Source organism: Rousettus aegyptiacus, unplaced genomic scaffold (assembly GCF_014176215.1).
Source record: "Rousettus aegyptiacus isolate mRouAeg1 unplaced genomic scaffold, mRouAeg1.p scaffold_m13_p_4, whole genome shotgun sequence".
NCBI classification, from domain to species: Eukaryota; Metazoa; Chordata; class Mammalia; order Chiroptera; family Pteropodidae; genus Rousettus; species Rousettus aegyptiacus.
Genome location: NW_023416307.1, coordinates 70,084,050 through 70,109,283, shown reverse-complemented (window position 1 = coordinate 70,109,283; position 25,234 = coordinate 70,084,050). Strand labels below are relative to the sequence as shown.

The window sequence follows — 25,234 nt, the reverse complement described above, 5'->3', positions numbered from 1 at the left end:
TATGTTTTCCTACCATGGACTGCCCTGTTCTGCCTAACATTTACTAATTTTTCTATCTCAAACCACTCTCTGAACACATAGCCTTAACTGCTGTTAGGGTGAGGGGAGACGACCGCTCTGGCTGCTTTATGCTGAGGAGAGGCATCCAAAGGAATGGCCCAGAGATCTATCTAAGGGTCCACGGTAGAAGGATATGTTCATTCCAGGTTCGGTATCCAGGACCATTTGCATCTTGATGGCCTCTAGATGAGAAGAAACAAATTTAGTTAAAAGATCTAATAGACAGGGCTCAAACACTAGGGCTGTGATGATGCTTTATTTTTTAAATGTTCACAAGATCACTAGTGATGACCCTTTTTTTCATATCTGATTTTAGTAATTTGTGCATTCTCTCTTTTATTCATGCTTAGACTGGCTAGAGGGTTATCAATTTTAATGTTCTTGCCAAATAACCAGCTTTTGGTTTTACTGATTTTTCTCTGTTTATTTCCTGTTTTCAACTTTATTGATTGCTGCCATAATATTTTATTTATTTTCTTCTTCCTTTAGACTTAATTTGATCTTCTCCGTAGTTTCCAAAGGTGGAAATTTAGATGATTACTGTTAGATCTTTCTTCTCTTCTGACATTTATGTTCAATGCTATACATTCACCTCTAAGCATTGCTTTTTCTGAATCTCACTTTCATTTTTATTTAGTTCAAAATATCTTAAAATTTCTCCTGAGACTTCTTTAATCTACAAGCTGTTTAGAAGTATGTTGTTTAATCTCCAAATATTTAAGAAATTTTCTGGCTATCTTTCTGGTATTGATTTCTAATTTAATTCAATTTTGGTTTGTGAGACCATATTGTATGATTTCTATCCTTTCAACAATTTATTTATTTATTTAAATTAAAAAAATTTTCTTATAAATTTGTTAAGGAATATTTTATAGGTCAAAATATAGTTTATCTTGGTGAATACTCCATGTGTGCTTAAGAATAATGTGTATTCTTACATCATTGAATGAAGGAAAAATTATAAATGTCAGATCTAATTGATTGATGGTGCTATACAGTTCAACTATATATTCTTTCTGATAGCTGGATCTATCAATTACAAACAGAAGAGTGTTGAGTCTTCAACAATAGTAGCATATTTGTATATATAACATATAAATATATATATGTATTTTGCAGTTCTATTGATTTTGTCTCACTTATGTTGAGACTGTATTGGTAGGGACAAATTGGTAGTTCTTGAAGGATTAGCTCCTTTATCATTATATAATGTCTTTTTTATCCGTGGTAATTTTTCTTGCTCTGAAGTCTACTTTGTCTGAAATTAATATAGCTTCTTCACTTTTCCCTTGATTTGCATTAGCATGATATATCTTCCTCTATCACCTCGCTTTTATTGAAAATGAGTTTTTTATAGACAACATATAGTTGCACCTTGTTTTTTATTTACTCTTAATGTCTTTGTCTTATAATTGGTGATTTTAGACCATGCTGTTTAAAGTGATTATTGGTATATCAGATTAATATCTATTATATTAGCAATTTTTTTTTCGTTCTTTGTTTCTTCCACTACTGTTATCTTTTTTGCCTTCTCTGATTTTAACTGAGCACTTTATATGATTTTACTTTCTCTTCTCTCTTAGAAATCATTTGTACTTAATCAAACAAAAAACTTTAGTGGTTGCCCTAGAGTTTGCAGTATATATTTACAATGAACCTAAGTTCACTTTCTAATAATATATAGTCCCATGGGTGATGCCAATACCCTATAACAGAGTATTCCCTAATCCTCCTCTTCCCTTATAACATTTTTGTCATTCATTTTATTTATCCATAAGCTATAATCACCTGATAAATTGCTGCTATTATTATTTTAAACAAAATGTTATCTATTAAATTAAATTGAGTTTTGAGTGTGGTGTATTTACCCAGTTAGTCCAGCACCATTTGTTGAAAAATTTTTCCTTTTCCAATTGAATTGGCTTGGCATATTTTTTTTTATATTAATTGACTAAGTATGTTTTATCTGTTTCATCAATGTGTTTGTCTTCATGCTGATGTCATACTGTCTTGATTGCTATGGCTATACAAGTAAGTTATAAAACTAGTAATGTGTTTCATTCAACTTTGTTATTCTTTTAAAAATTTGTCTTGGCCTATCTAGGTCTTTCGTATTGCCATAAGATTTATAAATAAGTTTACAAATTTCTACAGAAACAGGTCTTTTGTTTTTGGATTTTTAGCTATATCAATTTGGAGAAAATAGAGACCTTAATGACTTTGAGCCTTCCATACATACATGATATATAACTCCATTTATTTAGATCTTTAAAAATTTCTCTCATAAGATATTGCACATATTTTGTTATATTTATTTTCAATAATTTTATGAATTTTACTCTAATTTAAATGGAAATGGGTCTGTAATTTTATTTTCCAATTATTTTCTGCTAACATAAGGAGATAATTGATTTTTCATGCATATTTTGTAACTTAGCAACTTTGCTAAATTCACTTATCAATTCAAGTAGCTCTTTTCAAGACATCTTAGGATTTTTAACAATTTGATGATGTCATCTGCAACAGAAGATACATCTATTTTTTCCTTTTTTAATTTTATGGTTTTTTTCCATTTCTTTTTCTTTCCTATAGCACTGGCTAGTACCTTTCATATAATTATCAAATAAAAGTGGTTAAAGCAATTAAACTTTTTTCTGTCAATCTTAGGGGGGGAAAGTATTCACTATTACACTATTAAGTATGATATTGGAAGGTTTTATTTAGATGAATCTTATTAGTTTGAAGATTTTATTTTATTCCTTGTTTGCTGAGAATTAAAAAAATGCCAGATGCTTTTCGCTCCCTGCATTTATTGAAATGATCATATAGTTTCCCCCTTTATTCTGTCGTATGGTGAATTGAATTAATTTTCTATTGTTAAACCAAACTTGCACTCCTGGGATAAACCTCACTTGATTATGATGCATTGTCAATTTTATATATTGCTGGATTGATTTGCTACTATTTTTAAAGGATTTTTGCATCTGTATAAATATGGTTTATTTGTATGGAATTTTCTTGTTATGTCTTTATCATATTTTGGTATGAGGGTTATCTTAGGATTTTGAAATGATTTGGGAAGATTATCTTTCTTTATTTTCTGAAGGAGTTTATATAAGGTTGATATTATTCTTTTCTAATTCACTAGTAAATTGCCTGGGTCAGTAGTTGGTTGATTTCAAGATTTTCTCCTTGGAAATTTAGCAGTTTGGCCACAATGTGTCTAAGTGTGGTTGTCCTTCCGTTTATTTCACTTATGCTTTACTGAACTTCTTAGATCTATAGGTTAAAGTTCTTAACCAAATTTGAAAAAATTTGACCATTATTTCTTTAGATATTTTATCTACCCTATTCCATCTCTTCTCCCCTCTGGGGTTCCAATTGCATATATGTTAGACTGCTTGAAATTGTCCCACATGTCTGTGAAACTCTCTTTAATTTTTTAAAACTTTTTTTGCTCCCTAGATTTCAGGGGAATTCATGCACATTCACATTGAGCCATTCTTTTATATGACTCTCTCCATTCTGTAATATTTCCCTTCAATTTCTGGTTGCTGTTGTAGCCCCGAACAGGCTTCTTTTACATCTCAACCTATTAAGTCTGTGGTTTTCTGCTGGAGTTTGAACCACTCCTGCTATCTTTACTGGGTAGTGCCCTTAGTGGAAAGATTGTCTAAACTCGGAATAGCTGTCAGTTTCTGTCTGCTTTTCATTGCTGTCCAACGTCCTCTAATAGTTTGTTTGTTTTACTTTCATCCAGAGTTTAAAATGATCTGTGGGGGGTTTAATATGGTACAATCTATTCCATAATTATTAAAAATGAAACTCTTTCTTCCTATATTCTAAGCTTAGTTAATTTGTTTAACATCCACCTTGTCTTCAAATTTAGAAATCCCAGTGTCCCCAGTGCAAAATAACCAGTCACTAGATCCTAATAATCCTACCTCAGCTATGCTTCCTGAATCTGTTGACACCTGAGTTCCTTAGAGCTATTGCTTTAGATTAGGTCCTCATTTAACTGGTTTTACTTGCTTCCTAGTTTCAGTCACTTCTCATATTGCTTGAGGTACCTTCCTAAAAAACATTTCTGATTATGTTGCTCACTTGTTTCAAGACTTCTCTAGGCTTCTGCAGGATTAAATATCATTGGCTTGGTCTATAAAACCCTCACAATTCAGTCTATGTCTTGCTATTGCTCCTCATAGAAACTGTGCTCTTGATATGTAAAGCTTTTCTCTGTTCCTTGGACATATCAGAACTTTCCACATTTTTGTAATTTTGTACTTTGTATCCTGCATACTTGAGCCATCCATTTGGATTTGGCTTTTCTAGATTTAATCTTAAAATTCTATTCAAATATCTCCTCTTTTGGAAAGTCTTCCCTGGGTAGGTTACCTCTATTCTCAACATCTATTTTCTATATTCCTACAGCACTTACAAACTTGCAAGTTGACTTGATTGGCTGATTGGTCTGTCTGATCTATCTGTCTATCTATCTATCTATCTATCTATCTATCTATCTATCTATCTATCTATCTATCTATCATCTGTCATCTATCTATCATTGTCTATCATCATCATCTATCTATCCAACTATCCATCTATCATCTATAGAATCTCCTATTTCTCTCACTAGATTCTAATCTCCTCTGCCAAAGTGTTGTGTTTTTCAAATATGTATATATTTTTTAGTATTTATAACATCTAGTCAGCATTGTATACTCTGTATAGATTTTCATGTATACTTTTGTTGATGATATTACAAAGAACATCTCACATGGTACTTAAAGTAATGCTTTTACACATAGATGTTAAAGGCCACAGACCCAAAAGGAGAAACTAATTAGACAGTTTGTATACTATTCTGTTATTTATTGTTTCTTTAGGAACATATGCTCCCCCATCAAGCATTCCTATAGCATTCTGCAGAAATGGTGGAACCTGGGAAAATGGCAGATGCATTTGTACAGAAGAGTGGAAAGGACTGAGATGTACAATGGGTAAGTTTCTTGGGATAATACTAGGGTGTGAGGTGTAGGTGACTCTTGCATTAAGGAGAGCAGCAAAGCTTCTTGAAACGTTTGTTAATGATTATAGTAACATGGGCATAATAATGATGGCTTTAAGATGTATTTATCAGCTCAATAGTAAAAGCCGAGTTTTCTTCTTGGGCTATTTACCTGTATGTTTAATACACCTTGTCTGTTTCCCAACTATCAAGTTTCTCTGTAAATTCATCATTGCTTTTCCTTCTGGATGTGATGTTTAATACAGGGTGATGGGGGATATGTTTTTCCAGGTATTTTCAATTGGTGATATGCCATATTACCAATGGAAATATATGCCATTTCAAATATCACAATTCGAACTTTTCTCAAGTCTAGATGCACCTTCCTATCCAAGTATATACTTAGGTGAAGTTTTTGTCTTTTATTCTTTTCTTTTGAAGAGGTGTTATTAATTTACTGGTTTGCTTTCAATAAATGGTATCTCAGAATCAAAGTTCGAAGCCATTTTTTGATCTGTTGTGTGCTTTTCAACACTCTGTACACTTCATGCCGTCTGCTTAGGACCCAGGGCCACAGAAGGACATTCGCATCACTTCCTACACTCCTACCAGCCAGCATATCCTACATACCCATAACTTTAGACCTTTTGTTTTGACTCACATCCTTATGATGCCCTTTTACCCTGTATGCTCTATATCTTTCATTTTCAAGATTTCAACCAATCTGTTACACTATCCTTGCAGATGTATTAGTAATCACATCTCACCTTTACTAAGTTATTCATTGTGCACATTAAGTAACTGGAACTTGTTACTTAACATACTAGTTATTTTAATGGTAGTAACTTAACGAGACAAGAAAGTGTGAAGTTCTTGGTGGGCTAGTGTGTCACATAAGCCTTCTAATACCCTTCAAATTATACTGGATATGTTTTGGACTTTGACTTTTGACTGATTTGAAATTTGAAACAGAAAAGTATAATTTATAATCTAAATTTTTTTCTTTTTATTATAGAGAATTTCTGTAAAAACAGTACCTACCAAAATTTTACTTTTCCCAGAATTCCAGTGGGACGATATGGATCTTCCTTGCAAAAGTGTAATGAGAAGACTCTAAATGGTATGTATTTTTCCAAACATCTCCTCTGTTTAGGCACACAGATCACTACACTGGGTTATAGTTATCATCCCTCCAACTAGTATTAGGTCCTGGGAAGAGGCATTAAGGAAGTTTTTGGGGAGGGGTTTGGGTCCCTTTCATGATACCAATGTTCAAACTTGAGGGTGCTTCTTCACATAATTCTAATTTTCCTGAAAACCTTAATATGGATAAGTTGTAAATTCCTTTTAATACTTTAATTGGCTTGTTTTTCCATCTTACTCAATCTCCTGGAATTTGATCAGGTTAATATCCTCTCTTTAAGTTATATAATTTGCCTCAATTTAAATAATTAGCTACACTATAACTGTTTACACTATATCTATTTTCAGACTTTATATTTTTACGTGGAGATGCACAGTCGAGAGTCCTTCATCTCCTTATTCATTTTCGTTATCCATCTTGGAATATTCTCTAGCTTTATTAAACCTTTCTTGAAGCATGCCAACCTTGCTTGCATAGAGACATTCCAAGAAGAAAGGCGCAAATAATATTTTCTATTTCTATATGCTTCCTGATGATATCCAGGTTTTTGATGACTTATTTGATTTCAATGGCACATTAGGTAATAATGTTCTAAGAGTAGTCTTTTGAAATTCATAGATCTCTGTCCTGATATCGTAGAGCCCATTGTTATATTATTTTCCCTAAATGTTCTACCTGTCCTTCATTTGAATTGACTTTCATCTGACCAGTCCCCCTGTCTCTCACATTTCCTGCAGGTTACCATCCACTTCCTGCAGAACCAAATCCCTCAAAAACACAGCCAATTCTAGATCATTTAGGAAAATGTTTGATAGAACTTCTGTTAGTAATGACCCTGGGGATAATTTAATATTTTATTTAGATATTTATTTTTGACTATGTCAAGGGCTCTTTGAAATACTACCTAAATTACATGTACTTCTCTTTCCTATGTGCTTTTTTACCTTATTTAGTCTAAGAAATTATGTAGATCAGAATTCCATTTTCAAAATCCAAATTGCTTCTGCCCACATATATCATTCTTACTCAAGTATTTATTATACTACTCTTTACATAGATGCCTTTAGCCTCTTGATTAAAAGGCTAATGAAGCCTTTTAAGGTAAAAGGGGAGTTTCAATTGTATTGGTACTGACTCCTTATACTGTATGGTATGTCCATGGATACCTATTATCTTAATTATTATATGTTTTGTATGTCTTAAGTATTTAATAACAATTTATAAAACATATATCACTATAACAAACAAACAAACAAACAAACAACTGTTTGCAAGTGAATTAGGAAGAGTAAAAATGTCAGTAACATACCCACCAAGGGATATCACACTTGCTTGATATATATTACATTTTGGAGGTAAAAGAATAATTGTCTTTCAATTGGCTATTTATTTTCTTTTCTAAGCAACTATTATAAACATGTTTGAATTTCAGATTGAGTCCATAGGTAATTTTAAAACTATAGATTTCAACTATTGGCAAATTTGCTTTTAGTTTTATATTAAGAATTACTTCTAATTTTGAGTAGGTATATATACAGGACAAAAGATGCATTTGAAATATAGCTGCCTAAAAGCTTAAAAATAAAATCCTATATATATATTTGAAATTTTCATTATGTCAGAGTGTTGAGGTGAAGCCATCGTATATGAGTGACTTTAAACTTCTGCTTTAAGTGTTGTAGAAGCAAGCTCTAATTTCAGATTTCCTAGTTATTCCTCAAGAAGCAGCTACCCAAAATTGATCCTGCGGCAAGTTTGATCTTCTGATCAGTTATCCTTCTAATGACAGCTGGGGATGATTTTATCTACAAGCAGCCTCTTACTTATTAACCGCAAAAGGACACTGAGAAAGGGAAGCTCAGATGATAATCCTAGGAAAGAAACTTAATTATTCAACAATTATTTATTGAGAGTCAAATATCAAATAGGTGCTGCAATATAATAGAATGCTGCCTTTCGGATGTTATCCAGGTTTGGCTAAAGAAAGATCAACTTATAATTAAATATCTAGAAGGAATTTTCATATTTTTTCTGTTCCCTCACACCAGTATTCCCTCATTACATCCAATTAAAAGCCCTGTCTCTTGTTGTTGTAAGGCAAATCTTCCTTACAGACTTCAAAGGAAGAAAATAGTCAACTGGTTTTTTAAATTCTAGATTTAAAAATCAAGACGAGTGGCATCTGCCTAAAATATTCTTGTAGTAAATGTCTGATTTACTTTTCCATTGCTATGTTTCAAGCCGCCCCAAACTTAGGGGCTTAAAACAATAACGATTTAGATTTTTCAGTTTTCTTTTTTTTTTTTTTTTTTTTTTTTTTTTTGCGTTGACTGTGGCAATTGGACTATGCTGGAAGGCCCAAGATGACTTCACTCACATGGGGTATTGGTGCTTGCTGTTGGCTGGCGCTCCCCAATTCTCTTCTATATGGTCTCATCCTGCAGTATTTTAGACCTTCTCCCTTATATGACAGTCTTAGGACAGCATTCCAAGAAGGCAAAGGCCAAAATATCAAGTCTCTTTGAGGTCTAGGTTCTGGAACTCACATGTCATTTCTACCACATTCTGTTGGTCAAAGCATGTTATAAGGCCAGCCTAGATGCAGGAAATGGAAGAACAGACTCCACTTTTTGATTAAAGAGCAGCAAAATCATGCTGTGAGGGAGCGTATATATGGGAGCAAGCAATTGCTGTGACTATCTTTGCAAATACTCTTTTTTTTTTTTTTTTTTAATTAAAGCGGGTCATCCAATAGCAACCCGGCTGTGCAATCTTAATGAAAATGGAGAGATAACTTTAGAAGAAGCTATAATAGGAAGTTGCAATGAAAATCTGGAAAGCCTGGAAAAGCAGGTATGCCATATGGCCCATGTGATGGCCACCTGGAAAAAAAATCTGATGTGTTATCAATGCTTTTTAAAACTCTCAAATTAGAAATAACAAAAACCAATACAAAAGCCATTCCTCCTATTTTTTTTTTTAGTTGACATGTTTGTGGAAAAAGGATAATTGGATATATTACTTTAGCAAATATCAGCAAATGATAATCTATAGCATATTTTAAATGGCCTCATGCTTTTAGACCAGTGCAATTTTGACTGAAAATAGATCCCTGACATTTGAGACCAAAAAGAAGGTATATTTTAATGGTCTACTGGATCATAATAAAGAAAGAAAAAAACTATGACCAAAGATCTTTTGATCTTTTGATACAAGAAACTCCAGAACCTGATAGTAGTCTCAGGGCTGTATCCATAAGCAGCTGAAACAGGCAATACATCTGAGTAGATATTTTTTTCATATAAATTAAATTATTTTGACTAAGGATACACCCAAATGGAAATACATGGAATTGCTTAGACCTAAGGCCAAGCAAGAGGAGGAAGAGGAAACATCTTTATGTGGTCCTTCTAGATGCTGGGCATATTACATATGTTATCTTATTTAGTCTTTATAGAACCTCTGTGAGTTAGATGTTATTCCCATACTATAGATAATTGTAGCTAATAACACATTACTGAGGACTAACCACATGCCAAATACTGTGCCGAACATTTTACATGTATTATTTCATCATATTTAATTGTTACAACAACTCTGTAGATAGGTATTAATGTACCCATTTTATAGATGAAGAAACTGTGGCTCTGAGAGGTGCCGTGTGTTGCCTGGTGAAGTGTAGGCAAAAGTGATGAAGTTGCTCTTGAGTTTAAAGTCCACACTGTACTACATTGGCTTCCTTGGCAGGGGTGGACGTGGGAGTGGGGACCGTACTGAGGTGTGGAGGTACCTGCCAACCACACAGGCTGTGCCAACCACTAAACTTCATGTTCTGGAGTCTGACAAACCAGTGTTTGACTCTCAGCTCTGCCACTTTCAAGCTGTGTGAACTTTGGGTAAACTCCTTAACCTCCTCAAGGCTTTAAATATGGGTGAGGATACTCAACTCACAATGTTACTTTGTGTATTAAATGTGATGACACCTGGAAAACATCTAGTAAATTGCCTAGCCTGTGGCAGGGACCTGCCTATTGAATGAGAATGTTATTTCTGTCTACTGACCAGGTATTGTTTCTGACTCCCAAACTTGAAAAACCTGTGATGTTGGTTTGAATTTTGAAATAATGCTGCCATCTAGTGAAAATTAAAGCCCCTAACCTCCACACAAACACTCTGACACCCAGCTCCACTAATAACAGTATGGAGTAACATGTCGTAGGCACCCAGCAGCACCCATTGGCCAATTAATACACGGAGAGGTTGTCTAGGTCAGTGTTGCCCAAACTATCTGTGTTAAAAATCCATTTTAAAAAATTATCATCCCATTGCAGGCCAATAATTTCATAAAACACAACAAAAATAAATTACTTGGAAAATAAAATGAAAAATATATAAAATACATATCTATTTTAAAAATCACTAGATTCAACAGCATAAAATTGTTATGCGAATTTCTGACCACTTACTGTCAGTTGCTGTTCTTACCTTCCCATGGACCCTGTAACAAAATGAACCAACATCGATCCATGGATCACACTTTGAGTAGCAGCAATTGAGCTAAAACAGCCTGTTAGAGTTAATTAAGCCTGGCAGATAGTAAAGGCTGATAAAACTCCCAGCCAGTGTGTACTTTGTCTTTTACTCAAGGAAAGAAACAAACGTGAGAAACCAAGTGGATGTGATGTTCAGGAAATTGGGGCTAAACTAAATTCAAGCTTATTAATTTGAAGCCGTGTGCAAAGTGTTTAGACATGGTTGTACAAAGTTGGGGTTCTCTCTCTCTCTCTCTCTCTCCTTTCTCTCTCTCTCTCTACCCACCCCCGCTCTCTTTTTTTCTCTCTCCCTCTTTCTCTCGCTCTCTTTTTCTCTCTCTCCCTCCCTCCCTCCTTTTCTTCTTTCCTTCCTTCCTTCCTCCCTCCCTCCCTCCCTTCTTTCCTTCCTTCCTTCCTTCCTTCCTTCCTTCCTTCCTTCCTTCCTTCCTTCCTTCCTTCCTTCCTTTTTAATTTTTCCTTTTTTCTTTTTTAACAGATAGACAAAATTTCTGTTGCGTCTCAAAATATTTCTACTGAAGCCCTGATTTTAACAAGTGATGTCAGTAAATTAACTCCCGAGAATATCACTTCTGCTGCTAACGTGGTTGGACAGATCTTCAACTCATCCAGAAATGCTTCATCTGAGGTAAAACTCACAAGATTTTAAAAAAGAGGAGAGGGAGAAAGGCAGAGTCATCCCAAACTCCATTCCTTATTCTAAGATATGAACTTGGTCATGGTTTAGGTTGCTTAAAAACATTTGCAGACTATTCTTTCTGGGAGATGCTCAAAGAAATAAAAAAGGGCTCGCTCCTTGTCTAAATATTCTCTTTCAGGATATTCACAATGATTGTTATGTTAAATCATCTGGAAAGTTCTAGAACTTTCTATTTCACTTTATTAATATGTTTACACACTGCATTTGACCTCATCATTCCTATTCGATTTCAAGTAACTAATGTTCTAAGGAACTCACTTTGGAACATGCTATTTTAAACTATGATCTCTTTCTTCTAAACGTGTTTGCATTTTAGTTTTGGTTTTCAAAAAGCTTTAAGCCAAGTTTACATTTCTGGCATTATAACCTACTAAACTCTGGTATCTGAACATAAGAACTACAGTCAACATTTACGTACTGGCACAGCTGAGTACTGGTCAAATAGGAATATAAACCACCACTATGTCTACCAGATGAATATCAGCATGACCTGAAAATATCTACTCCTTTCTTCTATTCCCTTTAAATGTTTTATTTCAAAAAATTTATTTTATGTTACTTTAGGTCTTTTGGAAAGTAAGTGGGATTAAAATCTCAAGTTAATAAAAATGGAATTGAAAGAGAAAAATAACGACCCAAATTTTGAATTAGTGGAAGAATTAGCCAATACAGACAGATGGGTATTAATGCCTCAGAAAGGGCAGTTAAACAGTAACCAAATGCCAAGAGATCCTGATGTACTCCTGATTTTTCAATTATAAGAAAACTAGAAATAATTTAAGTTTAATAATTACTAAGTGTAATAGTTACTAGGTGTAATAAATTATATTAAGTGTTGTCGGCTGTAATGTTTTGACAATCAGAACCCTGCATGCATCTTATTTTGTTTCTGCTTTTGTATCCACTCATCTGCTTTTCTGTTTGGGGGGATAGAGTGGAAGTTCTGTGAAAGATCTTGCTATGAGGTCAAATTCAGAGACCTAAGCTGCCTAATTGACTACCTCAATTAATATTTTAACTGTGCCTTATCTTTATTTTCTCTGAAATCTTATGCAGATCAAACACTAAGTCTTTAGGGGCCTAGAGATTATTGTGCTGAGTGAAATAAGTCAGATAGAGAAAGATAAATACCATACGATTTCACTTACATGTGAAATCTAAGGAATAAAAAGAACAAGCTAATCAAAAACAGACTCACAAATATAGAGGACAATCTGGTGAAGGTAAGAGGGGAGGTGGGTAGGGAACTGGGAGAAAGGGGTGAAGAGCTGAGGAAGTACAAATTGATAGTTGATAGACGGTCACAGGGATGGGGAGCATGGCATAGGGAGTACAGTCAGCAGTAATGTAATGGCTAGGTGTAGAGCCAGAAAGAAGATAAAGTAATAAGGGGGTTCATCGCATAAACTATATAAATGTCCAACCAATGTACTGTATACTTGAAACTAATAATAATATAAAATTAAAAAAATACTAAGCCTTTCATTCTGAAATATACTTGCTTCTAGATTATCATACCAATGGTACCAATTGATACCATTATAATTCATGATAACAATGGTCATGATGATGTATGTATGATGTATGTCTTCTATGATGATTGGTGTCTTTTTCCTGGCAGGCAAAATTAGTTGCCGTAACAACAGTGAGTAATCTTCTAGATGTCAATGAAGATGTTTTTCAAGAAGCTTCTGCTGATAATACCTTTGCAACGTAAGTGTAATTCCAATTTGGCAAGAAAACCTGGCAAAGTGCTGTTTTCTTTCCTAGGTGAAAGCCTTAACAGATATGTCTTTATTTCTCTCATGGATGCACTAACTCATGGATTTCCCTGGAAAGCAGATGGAAACCTTGGCTTTCTACCTAATCTTCAGTTACTGAATGGAATGGTATATGTTAACTTCTGGTTCCAAGCATGGCCATGGATGGAGAGTAACTGGGATGACTTGTTTTCCTAACTCTAGTTTGGAATGCCCAAGGGAAACCTACATATACAGCAGGAGCTCTTCAAACTCCTTTCTCAGTTTACAGAGCTTCAAATAATAGCATAACTTTCCAAGACACATTGGTAACCGTCCCTTCTTCCCACCAACTGCCCCCTACACACACACACACACACACACACACACACAACTCAAGTCTCCCAAGATCCTGGTTTTTTTAAATTAAGCTTGCTTTAACTTTCCCAAGGCTGCTACACTGAATAACAACAAAAAAGGGATCCAACTCTACCTGTTTTCTCTCTTTTTATTCTGGATTACTTTTGGTTATATATTTATACTAAAACCCATGTACTTTATTCATAGAGGCCCCTCACTAGGATTTATTGTGTTTTTAATCTTATATACAGTTTTTCTAACTCATTTAAAATTTAAGTAAATATGCACACTCATAGAAAAATTAAAAAAATATGAATGAGCAAAATTTAAAAAATCATTCTACCTTTATTAACCTGTTGGTATGTATTCTTAAAGATTTTTTTTCTCTGTATGTGCATGCATGTGTATCGTATTACACAATCTATTGACTTATAAGTTGTTTTTGTCACTTAATGATATTTTAGAAACAACTTTTTAATATAAATTGGTATATATCAACAACACAAATTTAGGTTACCACGTAATACGAGTGAACTTTTATTTAAGAAGTTTTCTGTTGCTGGACATTTAGATTGCTTCAAGTCTTTAAGCATTCTTCTACACAATTTTTGTTTGCATAACTCATTATTTCCTTAGGAGAATTTCCTACAAGAAATTCTCAGTTTTCTAATTATTATAACCAGTACCTATTTAGTGTTGAGCCTCCAAAGTAGGAAAGGCACAAAAACAAGAGATAGAACATTTAAAAGATTATAATTCTGAGAGATGGAGGTAGAAGTTGCGTAAACAATTTAATTGGTGTGTTTTATGACTTCAGGTTTCAGTTGGAGTCCGGCCCTTCTCACTGAGAATGTAGGCACTCCCACTTTTCTTGAAGTTGGAGAAGGAAGTGAGCACAGGGTTCGGAGTCTATGTTGAGTGAACGTGGAGAATGAGAGCCAGAGTGGACTCCCTTCAGAGTTTATGGTCTTGTGAGAGGAAGAGGAGGGGAGTGGATGTTTTTGGTGAGAAAGCTGAGGAAAGAGAAGTGAGATTTGATTGAGAACGTCACAGATCATGATGCAGATGAGAATGCTGTCCTAAAAATAAATGATTACAAATTTTATTGGCTTAAGGTGTGCCAAAAAGAACAATTTCATGTTACTTACGTGTAATATCTAAATGTCTTCAAAGTGGTGTTTAGAAGATAAATTAAAAATTTAAATATACAACACATTGAAATATGAGATAGTATAACCACACTCAACCTCTTTCCTCCCATTCTAAATTTCTAGTGTACTTATTTTCCTAATTATGGTCTATCAGTTTACCTTCTCCCTTTTGATCTTTTGCATATGCCTGGTGGATTCAGTTCCTTCATTCACCTAGATGAGACTTTTGCCTCAGCCTGCAGTCCCAACATCAGGTCACCAACTCTTAAGGGGGGAATTCTTGATGAGCTGCCAACAGAAGTCATCTCTCACTTTCCTTTCTCCCCAGGAAAGGAAACTAATCGCTACTTGGGGCAACTCTTCCTTTCAAAACTCCATACCCTGAACCTAGATGCAGGATCTCCTCACAGGCACCAGGCCTTAGTCTTTCATCTCACTTTGACTTCTTTCTTTCGTTCAGTTTCCTTAAACTACTGAACTGCCCTTTTATACACAGTGGGAGAAGCGAAGAGAGTGAGGGGGAAAAAGAGAATAGTTACAGGAAAGAGAATCCATCTCAGCTTCAGCCATCTCAAGTTGTCATAGTAAAGTTATCTAGAGCCCATTTGTCTATTCTCTTTTTCTAATTTGGGAGGAGGAAGAATGTTGAAGTTGGTGGAGCCCTGGAGCCATGGGCAGAGTCTCTGCTGGTAAGGGCAACTTATTATAAGTAATGACTCTAAGACCTCATTTCTCCATTTTGAAATATGCTATGAAGATCGAGCCATAACCTTGAAACTTTGCTGTCACATTCAAGTTCATAACTGTCCTTGTTTACTTAACTTTGGGAAAGCAAACCTGTTTCCCTAACACTGGCCACATCGAACGTTTACATTTCACATTTCTGTTTGTATTTCTGTTCCAGCCAGCCTCCTTTGGTTATAAGACATGCACTTAAATTATCTCAACCAGATTAATTGTAAAGAGGCATATGGAATCTCATGAGAACCTAAGAACAGGGCCATAATACAGCTGCATCCTAGAGACCCTGGAGTAGGGGAATGGTAAAAAATCCAACACATCTTTGAAGGTCTTGATATAGTATTTTTTTGGTCCTCCTTCTAGGCTAATATAAGAGTTGTGACCACAGCCCTTGGAGTCACACAGTTTGGGGTTCATACTTTAGTGTCGTTATTTAGTAGCTACGTCATTTTGGCCAAATTACTTCATATTGAAGAGCCTCAGATTCTTCAGTGTAAGGTGGGACTCACTTCAGTAAGATTCTTGTGACGCTCAAATAAGATGATGTATGTACATTGCTAGCATCATACTCATTAAATATTGAAAAAATTAGTTTAGCAGTTACCTTTATAATTAACATGACTTAAAAAATATCTTTACTTCTAGTTTCTGCTCTCAAATAATTTAACCCTGTTCATGGTGTTGGGGAAATAGAATTTAAAAAAAAAACAAAATCTTCTCCCAACCCAGAAATGCTCTCCACAAAGGTAGTAGAAAAAGACAACACTTTTATTATTGAATATTAAACCAGAATGTGATACTAGCACAGGCCAACCGCTAAGAGATTGCAAAGACAGAAAGGAATCTCACTTTTTTATATAGACACGTAGATATAACCCATCACATACATGTTTTCAAATAAGCAAGAATTAGTCCTCGAGAGAACTTGACAGCACTATTTGTCACACATAGTACATCCTAAGTTTATTTGGTGAGGTGACCATTTGTGTTAACTAATTGACTTTACCCAGAGGAAAAACCAACTTCTCATATCTTCATTATAGGAGGTAGTTTCGCAACTTGGAGCAAGATGTTCACCCACAGAAGTTAGGCCTTTTTCCTTCCACAGAAACTAGGAGTTAGGGGTGCTGCCTCCCTTGATGTGTACACTTCAAAGAGATGACTCCCTTGTCTTTGAGAAAGACAGGCCACAAAATGACAATTTAGTCTTCAAAAGGATTTTTCTTTACATTTCAAAGAGAGGAGAAAGTACTTACAGGTTTTATAAAGTAAGCATTCCACATAAAAAAGAGTGGAGGGAAATTTCTTCCCTTTTTCAACAGGAAGAATTAAACTTCATATTTTTAATTTGTATATGTTCCTAGAAATGATATAATGACCTCTCTGGTCTCTTCTAAACCATGATTTTCCCCGTATAACTGCTGCACTAAATGGAAAATTCTTGAATTAAAGGATCCGATTGCTTCTTCTAGTCCTTTGTGTCAAGTTGATAACCAGTCTCCAGATTGAGTACTCTGAGGCAAATACCTATCTTTAATCCAATCAGTTATGGCAAGAGGAGGAAAGAGTCATATGGAAAAAAAAAATGACCTTAGAAGTGGCTGTGGCCAGAGCAACTTTTTGAAAGTGGTTTTGAACATGGCAAACACCCCCATATATTTGGTACCTCTTTCCATTTAGCCTTTCAATGCCCGAGGGAGCTCCTCTTAGTATCCCAAGATACTGACTTCTTACTAGATGTTCAACAGATGTTACTGGTTGAATGAATACATGAGGTATGTACCTAGAAGATAGGTATTTGTTAGGTATTCCTTCAGTTGAAAGCAGCTCTGGAGTATGATTGTTATTCATTAAGTGGGAAATACATAGTTTGAATAGCTGAAAAGTATAGAATATGGTGTTACAAAAGGAAAATCATTGAAACAAAGAAGCCAACTCGAATGTTTCTATATGAATGATTATTGCATCCTCTTTATAAAGCATCTTTAAGTTTATGTCTTTTTTTTCTTACTTGAGAAAGGAAAATCATATGTTAGTGATAGAAATAAAGATTTAGAATTTTGAACAATTACATTTTAATGAATTCTTTCATTTCTTGGATAACAAGATTGAACCAGTTATCTTAGAAACAGAGATTTTGTTTTGACAAGTACAAAAATAGTGCAAATATTTCTTACAGGAAATAAGAAAAAAATCTTATGTCTTTTCTTTGGAGAACATCAAATTGAGAGATTCCATCCACATCATCCCACCTTTTGTCTAACCTACCTTTGAATTTAATCCAAAGTAGAAAAAAATATTGTGGAAATCTGCAATATTTGGTTAATAACCAAGGCAATGAGCTCAAAGTTCTGTTCTTCCCTAGTTCCATATGAATAGTCACCTTAGGAAAGAACAACTTACAGGAGATGTTTTGGACCCCAAGGTGTTTGGGTGAGAGAAGGGACTTCAAAATGTGGAAACTGATTCTTACTACTGTGGAGATAAAGATCTCAAGCCTGGCCAATGGTGGGTGGCAACATCCCCCTTCTATGTGAAGAGCAGTGTAATAAAGATTATTTCTATTCAGAAATCTGTCATTCTTGAATTACAGCTTTCTGGCATCAATACACAAGATACCCTTCATTGGGCACTGTCTACCAGAACTTATAAAAAGAAGCATACATAACAAAGGAAGACTCTGATAAAGAAAATCAATGTTTTTTTAGGTGAATGGGCCTATGTTGTTTTGATCATATGCGTTCTGTGGTCATGCTTTTCTTTGTGAGTGTGGGAGAGAACACACACCTCTGATTTTACAACAAATCTGAAATATTACATTATCATATTTTATTCCATGCAGGCTTATTGAGCAAATGGAGGCTTATTCCTTGTCTTTGGGCAACAAGACAGTGGTAGAACCTAATATAGCAATACAATCTGTTAACTTCTCTTCAGAAAGCACTGTGCAGCCCACAGGAATTCGCTTCACTGTGAGGAAAGGTGAGCTGTTTGTTTCGTGTGCTTGTAACAGGAGAGAACATTCGGCTACCAACCATAAATAATGTTCTATTCATAAACATGTAGATTTCTAAAATATACTTTTTCTCTTTTCCTAGGAACTAGCAATTCTCTCATTTCTGGTTCCACATCTGTAAGTACAAGTGCAGATAGCCTTGATCCAGATGCACAGACTGAACTTCAAATCTGGCTCAATACCTCAAAAAGTAGGTCTCAAACTTTATTATATTAAAAATGCACTCAAATTCATGGAATTAATAATTTAAAGTCCACTGAGTGAGAAATAATGTTTATTTAGTTTCACACTGAATAATTTGCATTTGAGTATGTTTAAACTCTGACAGATTGTGGTAATCTCTATTATTCTAGGTCACAGAATGATTTTTCTTCCTTCCTTCCTTCCTTCCTTCCTTCCTTCCTTCCTTCCTTCCTTCCTTCCTTCCTTCCTTCTTTCCTCTCTCTCTCTCTCTCTCCCCCCTCCCTCCCTCCCTTCCTCTCTCTCTCTCTCTCTCCTCCCTCCCTCCCTCCCTCCCTCCCTCCCTCCCTCCCTCCCTTCCTTCCTTCCTTCCTTCCTTCCTTCCTTCCTTCCTTCCTCTCCCTCTCTCTTTCAAAAACTTTTTGGAGGTAATAAATTGAAATGTTCCGGCCACAGACACAAATCTGTTTTCTAACAAAAATCTAGCTAATGTGGTTCATTTTTACAGTTAAAAATACATTTAAAAATATTTAGTCACAAGTTCTGCCTATGTTTACTAGTGGCATGGCACTCACATACTCATATTCATCCTGTAGACCTATGCTGGGGATATTTTATGTAATTGACAGAGTTATCATCTATTAGTACCAATTTTCAGTTATTTCCACTAATATAGTGCCCATCACAGACTCCTTATTATCTTGCACATGGTTCTTTAGGAATTCTTATGTCTAACTTGAAATGTTTGTATTTTACAAAAGTCTAAAAAAATTGACTGATTAATTTGACAATAGTAATAAAACAAACTAAACACACACATTCACTTTTATTTTCCCTTTAAATAAAAATTCTAAGCTGGAATGTACATATTTTAAAAAGACTAAATTCATAATTCTCATTGGTTGTGTAATTCCAATTAGTTAACTAAGCCTTTTGTTGGTTATATAAGTTACAAATATCTTTCCTCTGGTCTGTAGCTACCTTTTGCTTGTTTTTATAATGTCATCCATCATATCCAAATTTTAACTTATAATGTGGTTCAATGTATAAATCTTTTCCTCTGTAACTGGCACTTTTTAAAAGAAATCTTTCTCTATGTTAAAGTCGTAATGATAGTCCCTTCTATTTTCTTCTGAAATTTTTAGTGTTTGTGTTTACTTTTAGGTCTTCAGTGTACCTAGAATTTATGTTTGTATTTGGTGAAAGATAGGAAACTAATTTCTTATGCCATATAAACCATCAATGTAGTCAAAAGACTTTTAAAAAACTGTCTAGAGACAAAAACTCAGATTGGACTGAAAGGGACATATTTTTGTATTGATTTTTAAAAAGCCTCCAAAACTACCTATATTTTAATTTTTTGTTTCCTTAAGAAGACATTAAAATGTATAAGCAAAAAATTATTGGAAATACAGGGGTACATTGACTAAACCACATTTATGGAAAGAGGTGTTAGAACAAATATCCCAGAAATTGAAGATCAAGTAGACAAAAATTAATTAATAAACTTGACCTTTATATGCATTTGTATGTGTGTGTAATTTTGTTTGTAGACATCGAACAGAATAAAAATTCTTTTTAAGTATCAATGGGGGGGCTTTAAAAATTGACTATTTGTTAGGCCACATAAAAAAGCTTATACATTTTGTAAAGCAAAAGTCACATGGGACATAGTTATTGACCATCATGCAATTAAACTAGAAATGTGCCATGAGAGAATAGCCAAAATTTTATGCAATTAGAAATTTTAAAGCACCATGTTAAAAAGGAAATTAAAATGCTGATTACAAGTAATTTAAAAATTAATGGCAATAAAAATGTCACAGCAAAACTGGTGGAATGTGGACAAAGTGGTATTTAAAGAAAAATGTCCATCCTTAATAAATTTATTAGAAAATAAAAGAAATTGTTAAAAAATAAACTGAATGTTCAGCAAAAGAAGCATAAAATAAAATAAAATAAATGTAAAGGAAGCTAGAAGGAAGGGATTGATAAATATAAGTGTAGAAATTAATAAAAATAGAGATTAACAAATGCTAATCAACAAAATGAAAATTTATTCTTTAGAAAGACTAAAGAAATATACAAACTTCTGACAAATTTGATCAAGAAAAGGACAGAATGACTATCAATAAAGGGACATAAAAGAAATATATCTAGAAATAGAGAGATTTTTAAAATGTGTTATTTATTTATTTATAGTGATATTAGTAAAAGAAATTCAATAAATTTTAGTTGTATACTTTAACAATAAGGCATATATATGTTTACCCTGTGTGTTCACCTCCCATTGTGAAATTTCTTTCTTTCACCACATATTTGATCTCCTTTACCCCATCTACCAACCCCCTTCTCCCCACCACCTTCCCTTTGGTAAACACTAGCCTATAGTCCATGTCCATGAGTCTCTGTTTGTCCTGTTCATTTGTTGCTTTTAGGTTTATATCCCACATATAAATGATATCATGTGATTTTCAAGTTTTTCAGTCTGGCTTATTTCACTTAGCATGATTATCTCGAGGTCCATCCACGTTGTCGCAAATGGCAGTATTTCATCTCTTCACATGGCTGAGTAATATTCCATTGTATATATGTACCACAGCTTCTTTAGCCAATTATCCATTATAGGACACTTCAGTTGCTTCTATGTCTTGGCCACTGCAAATAATGCTGCTATCAACATCAGTGTGCAAATATCTTTTCAGATATAGATTTTCAAGTCTTTGGGGTAAATACCCAGTAGAGGGGTTTGCTGAATTATATGGATCAATTCTTAGCTTTTTGAGGAACTTCCATACTGTTTCCCATAGCGGCCGTACCAATTCACAGTCCCACCAGCAGTGTATAAGGGTTCCTTTTCTCTGCATTCTCTCCAACATTTGTTATTCCTTGTCCTGTTGATTGTAGCTATTCTAACAGTTGTGAGATGGTATCTCTTTGTGGTTTTGATTTACATTTCTCTAATAGCTAGCGAAATTGAGCATCTTTTCATATATGTTGGCCATTTATATGTCCTCTGGGGAGAAGTGTCTATTCAGGTCCTCTGCTCATTTTTTAATTGGATCCTATGTTTTTTTGTTGTTATTGAGTCGTATGAGTTCTTTGTATATTTTGAATATTGGGCCCTTACCAGAGGTGTTGTTTGCAATGTTTTCCCATTCCGATGGTTGTCTCATTACCTTGTTGACAATTTCTTTTGCTGAGCAGAAGCTTTTAAGTTTGATGTAGTCCCATTCATTAATTTTACTTCCCTTGCTTTTACTTCCCTTGCTTTTGAGATCAAATTCATAAAATCCTCTTTAAGTCCAAGGTCCTTGAGTTTAGTTCCTATGTTTTCTTCTGTGCATTTTATTGTTTCAGGTCTTATACTGAGGTCCTTAATCCATTTTGAGCTAATTTTGGTGTGTGATGGTAGATAACAGTCTAGTTTCATTGTTTTGCAGGTGGCTTTCCAGTTTTCCCTGCACCATTTATTGAAGAGGCTTTTCTTTCTCCACTGTATGTTTTTGGCTTTTTTGTTCAAAATTATTTGCCCATATAAATATAGGTTTACTTCTGGACTCTCAATTCTGTTCCATGGTTTGTGTGTCTGGTTTGTTGCCAGTACCATGCCATTTTGATTACTATCACTTTGTAGTATAATTTGAAGTCAGGCAGAGTGATGCCTCCCACCTCATTCTTTTTTCTCAGGATGGCTTTGGCAGTTTGGAGTCTTTTGTGCTTCCATACAAATCTGATGATTTTTGTTCTATTTTTTAAAAATGGCGATAGGATTTTGATGGCGATTGCATTAAATCTGTATAATGCTTTAGATAATATGGTCATTTTGACTATATTGATTCTTCCAATCCAAGAGCATGGAATATCTTTCCACTTCGTTGTATCTTCTTCGATTCTTTTAATAGAATCTTGTCGTTTTCATTATATAAGTCCTTAACATGTTTCATTAGATTTATTCCTAGGTATTTTATTCTTTTTGTTGCAATTGCAAAAAGAATTATTTTTTCCACTTCTTTTTCTAACACTTCATTATTAGAATATAGGAGCGCTATGCATTTTTGAACATTGATTTTGTATCAAGAAACTTTATGTATTTGTTTATTGTTTCTAGTAGTGTTCTTGTGGAATCCTTAGGGTTTATAGAGAATCATGTCTTCTCCAAATAGTGACAATTGAACTTCTTTATTTCCAATTTGGATGCCTTTTGTATCTCTTTCTTGCCTGATTGCACATGCTAGGACTTACAACGTTATATTGAATAACAATGGCGATAGTGGACAGCCTTGCCTTGTTCTTGATCTTAAAGGGAAGGAGTTTATATTTTCACTATTAAGTATAATGTTGGCTGAGGGTTAGCCATAGATTGCCTTTTTTATATTAAGGTACTCTCCTTCTATATCAATTTTGTTAAGTGTTTTGATCATAAATGGATGCTATATCTTGTCGAAGGCTTTTTCTGCATCTATTGATATGATCATATGATTCTTATTTTTTAATTTATTTATGTGGTGTATCACATTAGTTGATTTGCATGTGTCGAACCATCCTTTTGCCTTTGGGATGAAGCCCACTTGATCCTGGTGTATAATCTTTTTAACATGTTGCTATATTCGGTTTGCAACTATCTTATTTAGGATTTTTGCATTTGTGTTCATGAGAGATATTGGTCTGTAGTTTCCTTTTTTGTGTGTTATCTTTACCAGGTTTTGGTATCAGAGTAATATTGGCCTTATAAAATGAGTTGGAAAGTATTGCCTCCTCTTCGATTTTTTTGGAAGAGTTCGAGGAGAATAGGTATTAAATCTTCTTTGAATATTTGGTATAATTTACTGGTCAATTCATCTGGTCCTGGACTTTTACTTTTTAGTAGGTTTTTGATGATTGTTTCAATTTCCACACTGTTGATCAGTCTATTAAGATTTTCCAGTTCTTCTTGATTCAATATGGGAAGGTTGTATTTTCCTAAGTACTAATCCATTTCTTCTAGATTATTAAATTTGGTGTTATATACTTTTTCATAGTATCCTTGTGTAATTCTTTGTATTTTTGTAGTGTCTGTTGTAATTTCCCCTCTTTCATTCCTGATTTTTTTAATTTGTGTCCTTTCTTTTTTTTCTTTAGTAAGTCTAGCTAGGGGTTTGTTAATTTTATTAATCTTCTCAAAGAAACAGCTCTTTGTTGATTTCATTTTTCTTTTTTCTTTTCTTTTTTTTTCATTTATTTCTGCTCTACTTTTGATGATTTCTTTCCTTCTGCTGACTTTAGGCTTCATTTGTTCTTCCTTTTCTAGTTTTTTAAGATGAAGCGTTAGGTTGTTTGGGCTCATTCCAGTTTTTGGAGATTGGCCTATAATGATATGAACTTTCCTCTTATGACTGCTTTTGCTGTGTCCCAAAAGTTTTGATATGTCGTACTATTATTATCATTCCTATCTATGTATCTTTTGATCTCTCTTTCTATTTCTTCTGTGACCCAGTTATTCTTCAATTGTATATTGTTTAATCTCCATGTATTTGTGGTTCTTTCCACTTTGTTTTTACAATTGATCTCTAGTTTTAAAGCATTATGATCAGAGAATATGGTCGGTATGATTTCAACCCTCTTATATTTGTTGAGGCTATCTCTGTGTCCCAGCATGTGGTCGATTCTTGAGAATGTTTCATGTGGACTAGAGAAGAATGTATAAGCAGCTGTTTCGGGGTGGAAGGCTCTGTAAATGTCAATTATGTCCAGTTGGTCTAATGTGTCTTTTAAGAATGTTATTTCCTTACTGATTTTCTGTTTGGATGATCTGTCCATATCTGACTGTAGGTTATTTATTTAGGTCTCCTACTACGATAGTGTTTTGGTCTGTTTCTCCCTTTAGTTCTGTTAGTAATTGTTTTACATATTTCAGGACTTCCTGACTGGGAGCGTAGATAGTAATAAGTGTTATATCTTCTTGGTGCATGATTCCATTTATCATTATGAAGTGTCCCTCAGTATCTTTATCTTTTTTTTTTTTATTTTGAAGTCTATTTCGTCTGATATTAGCACTTCTAACTCCCACTTATCTCTGAATGGCATTTACTTGAAATATCATTTTCCACTCTTTCATTTTGAGTCTATATTTGTCTTTGGAACCGAGATATATCTCCTGGAGGCAGCATATGGTTGGGTTTTGTTTTTTGATTCATTCTGCACCTCTGTGCCTTTCTATTGGTGAGTTCGATCCATTTACATTTAGGGTGATTATTGAAAAATGAGGTCTTCTTATAGCCATTTTATATTTTGCTTTCTGGTAGCTTATTGTTTTCATTGCTTCTTTGTTTTTGTGTTTCTGTTTCTTTGTTTTTGATGACTTTTGTGGGTTTTGCCTCTGCTCCTTCTTGTTTTATGTTATATACTTCAGTTCTGAATCTTTGGTGTGTGATTACTATTACAAATATATATACGGTCATCCATTTTCTTCTTTGTGTGCCTTATCTCCATTCCCCTTTGTGAATTTGGATCTTTAAATCCTCCCCTTTTCAGTCATTGTTCTCAATTTGCCCATATGTATGCTGAACTTTGATTACTATCTTTATATAGCAATACTCTTCCTAT

General features: G+C 34.2%; 1 protein-coding gene across 1 annotated transcript in view; it reads left to right on the top strand.

Annotated features, from left to right (window-relative positions):
• The window catches only part of ADGRG7 (adhesion G protein-coupled receptor G7), a 66,958-nt gene that overhangs the window by 7,833 nt on the left and 33,891 nt on the right, over positions 1-25,234 (top strand). The window contains exons 2-8 of the mRNA XM_036219645.1: positions 4,947-5,060; positions 6,084-6,188; positions 8,953-9,065; positions 11,241-11,390; positions 13,084-13,175; positions 18,296-18,435; positions 18,552-18,659. Coding sequence (XP_036075538.1) covers positions 4,947-5,060; positions 6,084-6,188; positions 8,953-9,065; positions 11,241-11,390; positions 13,084-13,175; positions 18,296-18,435; positions 18,552-18,659 — 822 coding nt within the window. The remainder of the gene's footprint in view (positions 1-4,946; positions 5,061-6,083; positions 6,189-8,952; positions 9,066-11,240; positions 11,391-13,083; positions 13,176-18,295; positions 18,436-18,551; positions 18,660-25,234) is intronic.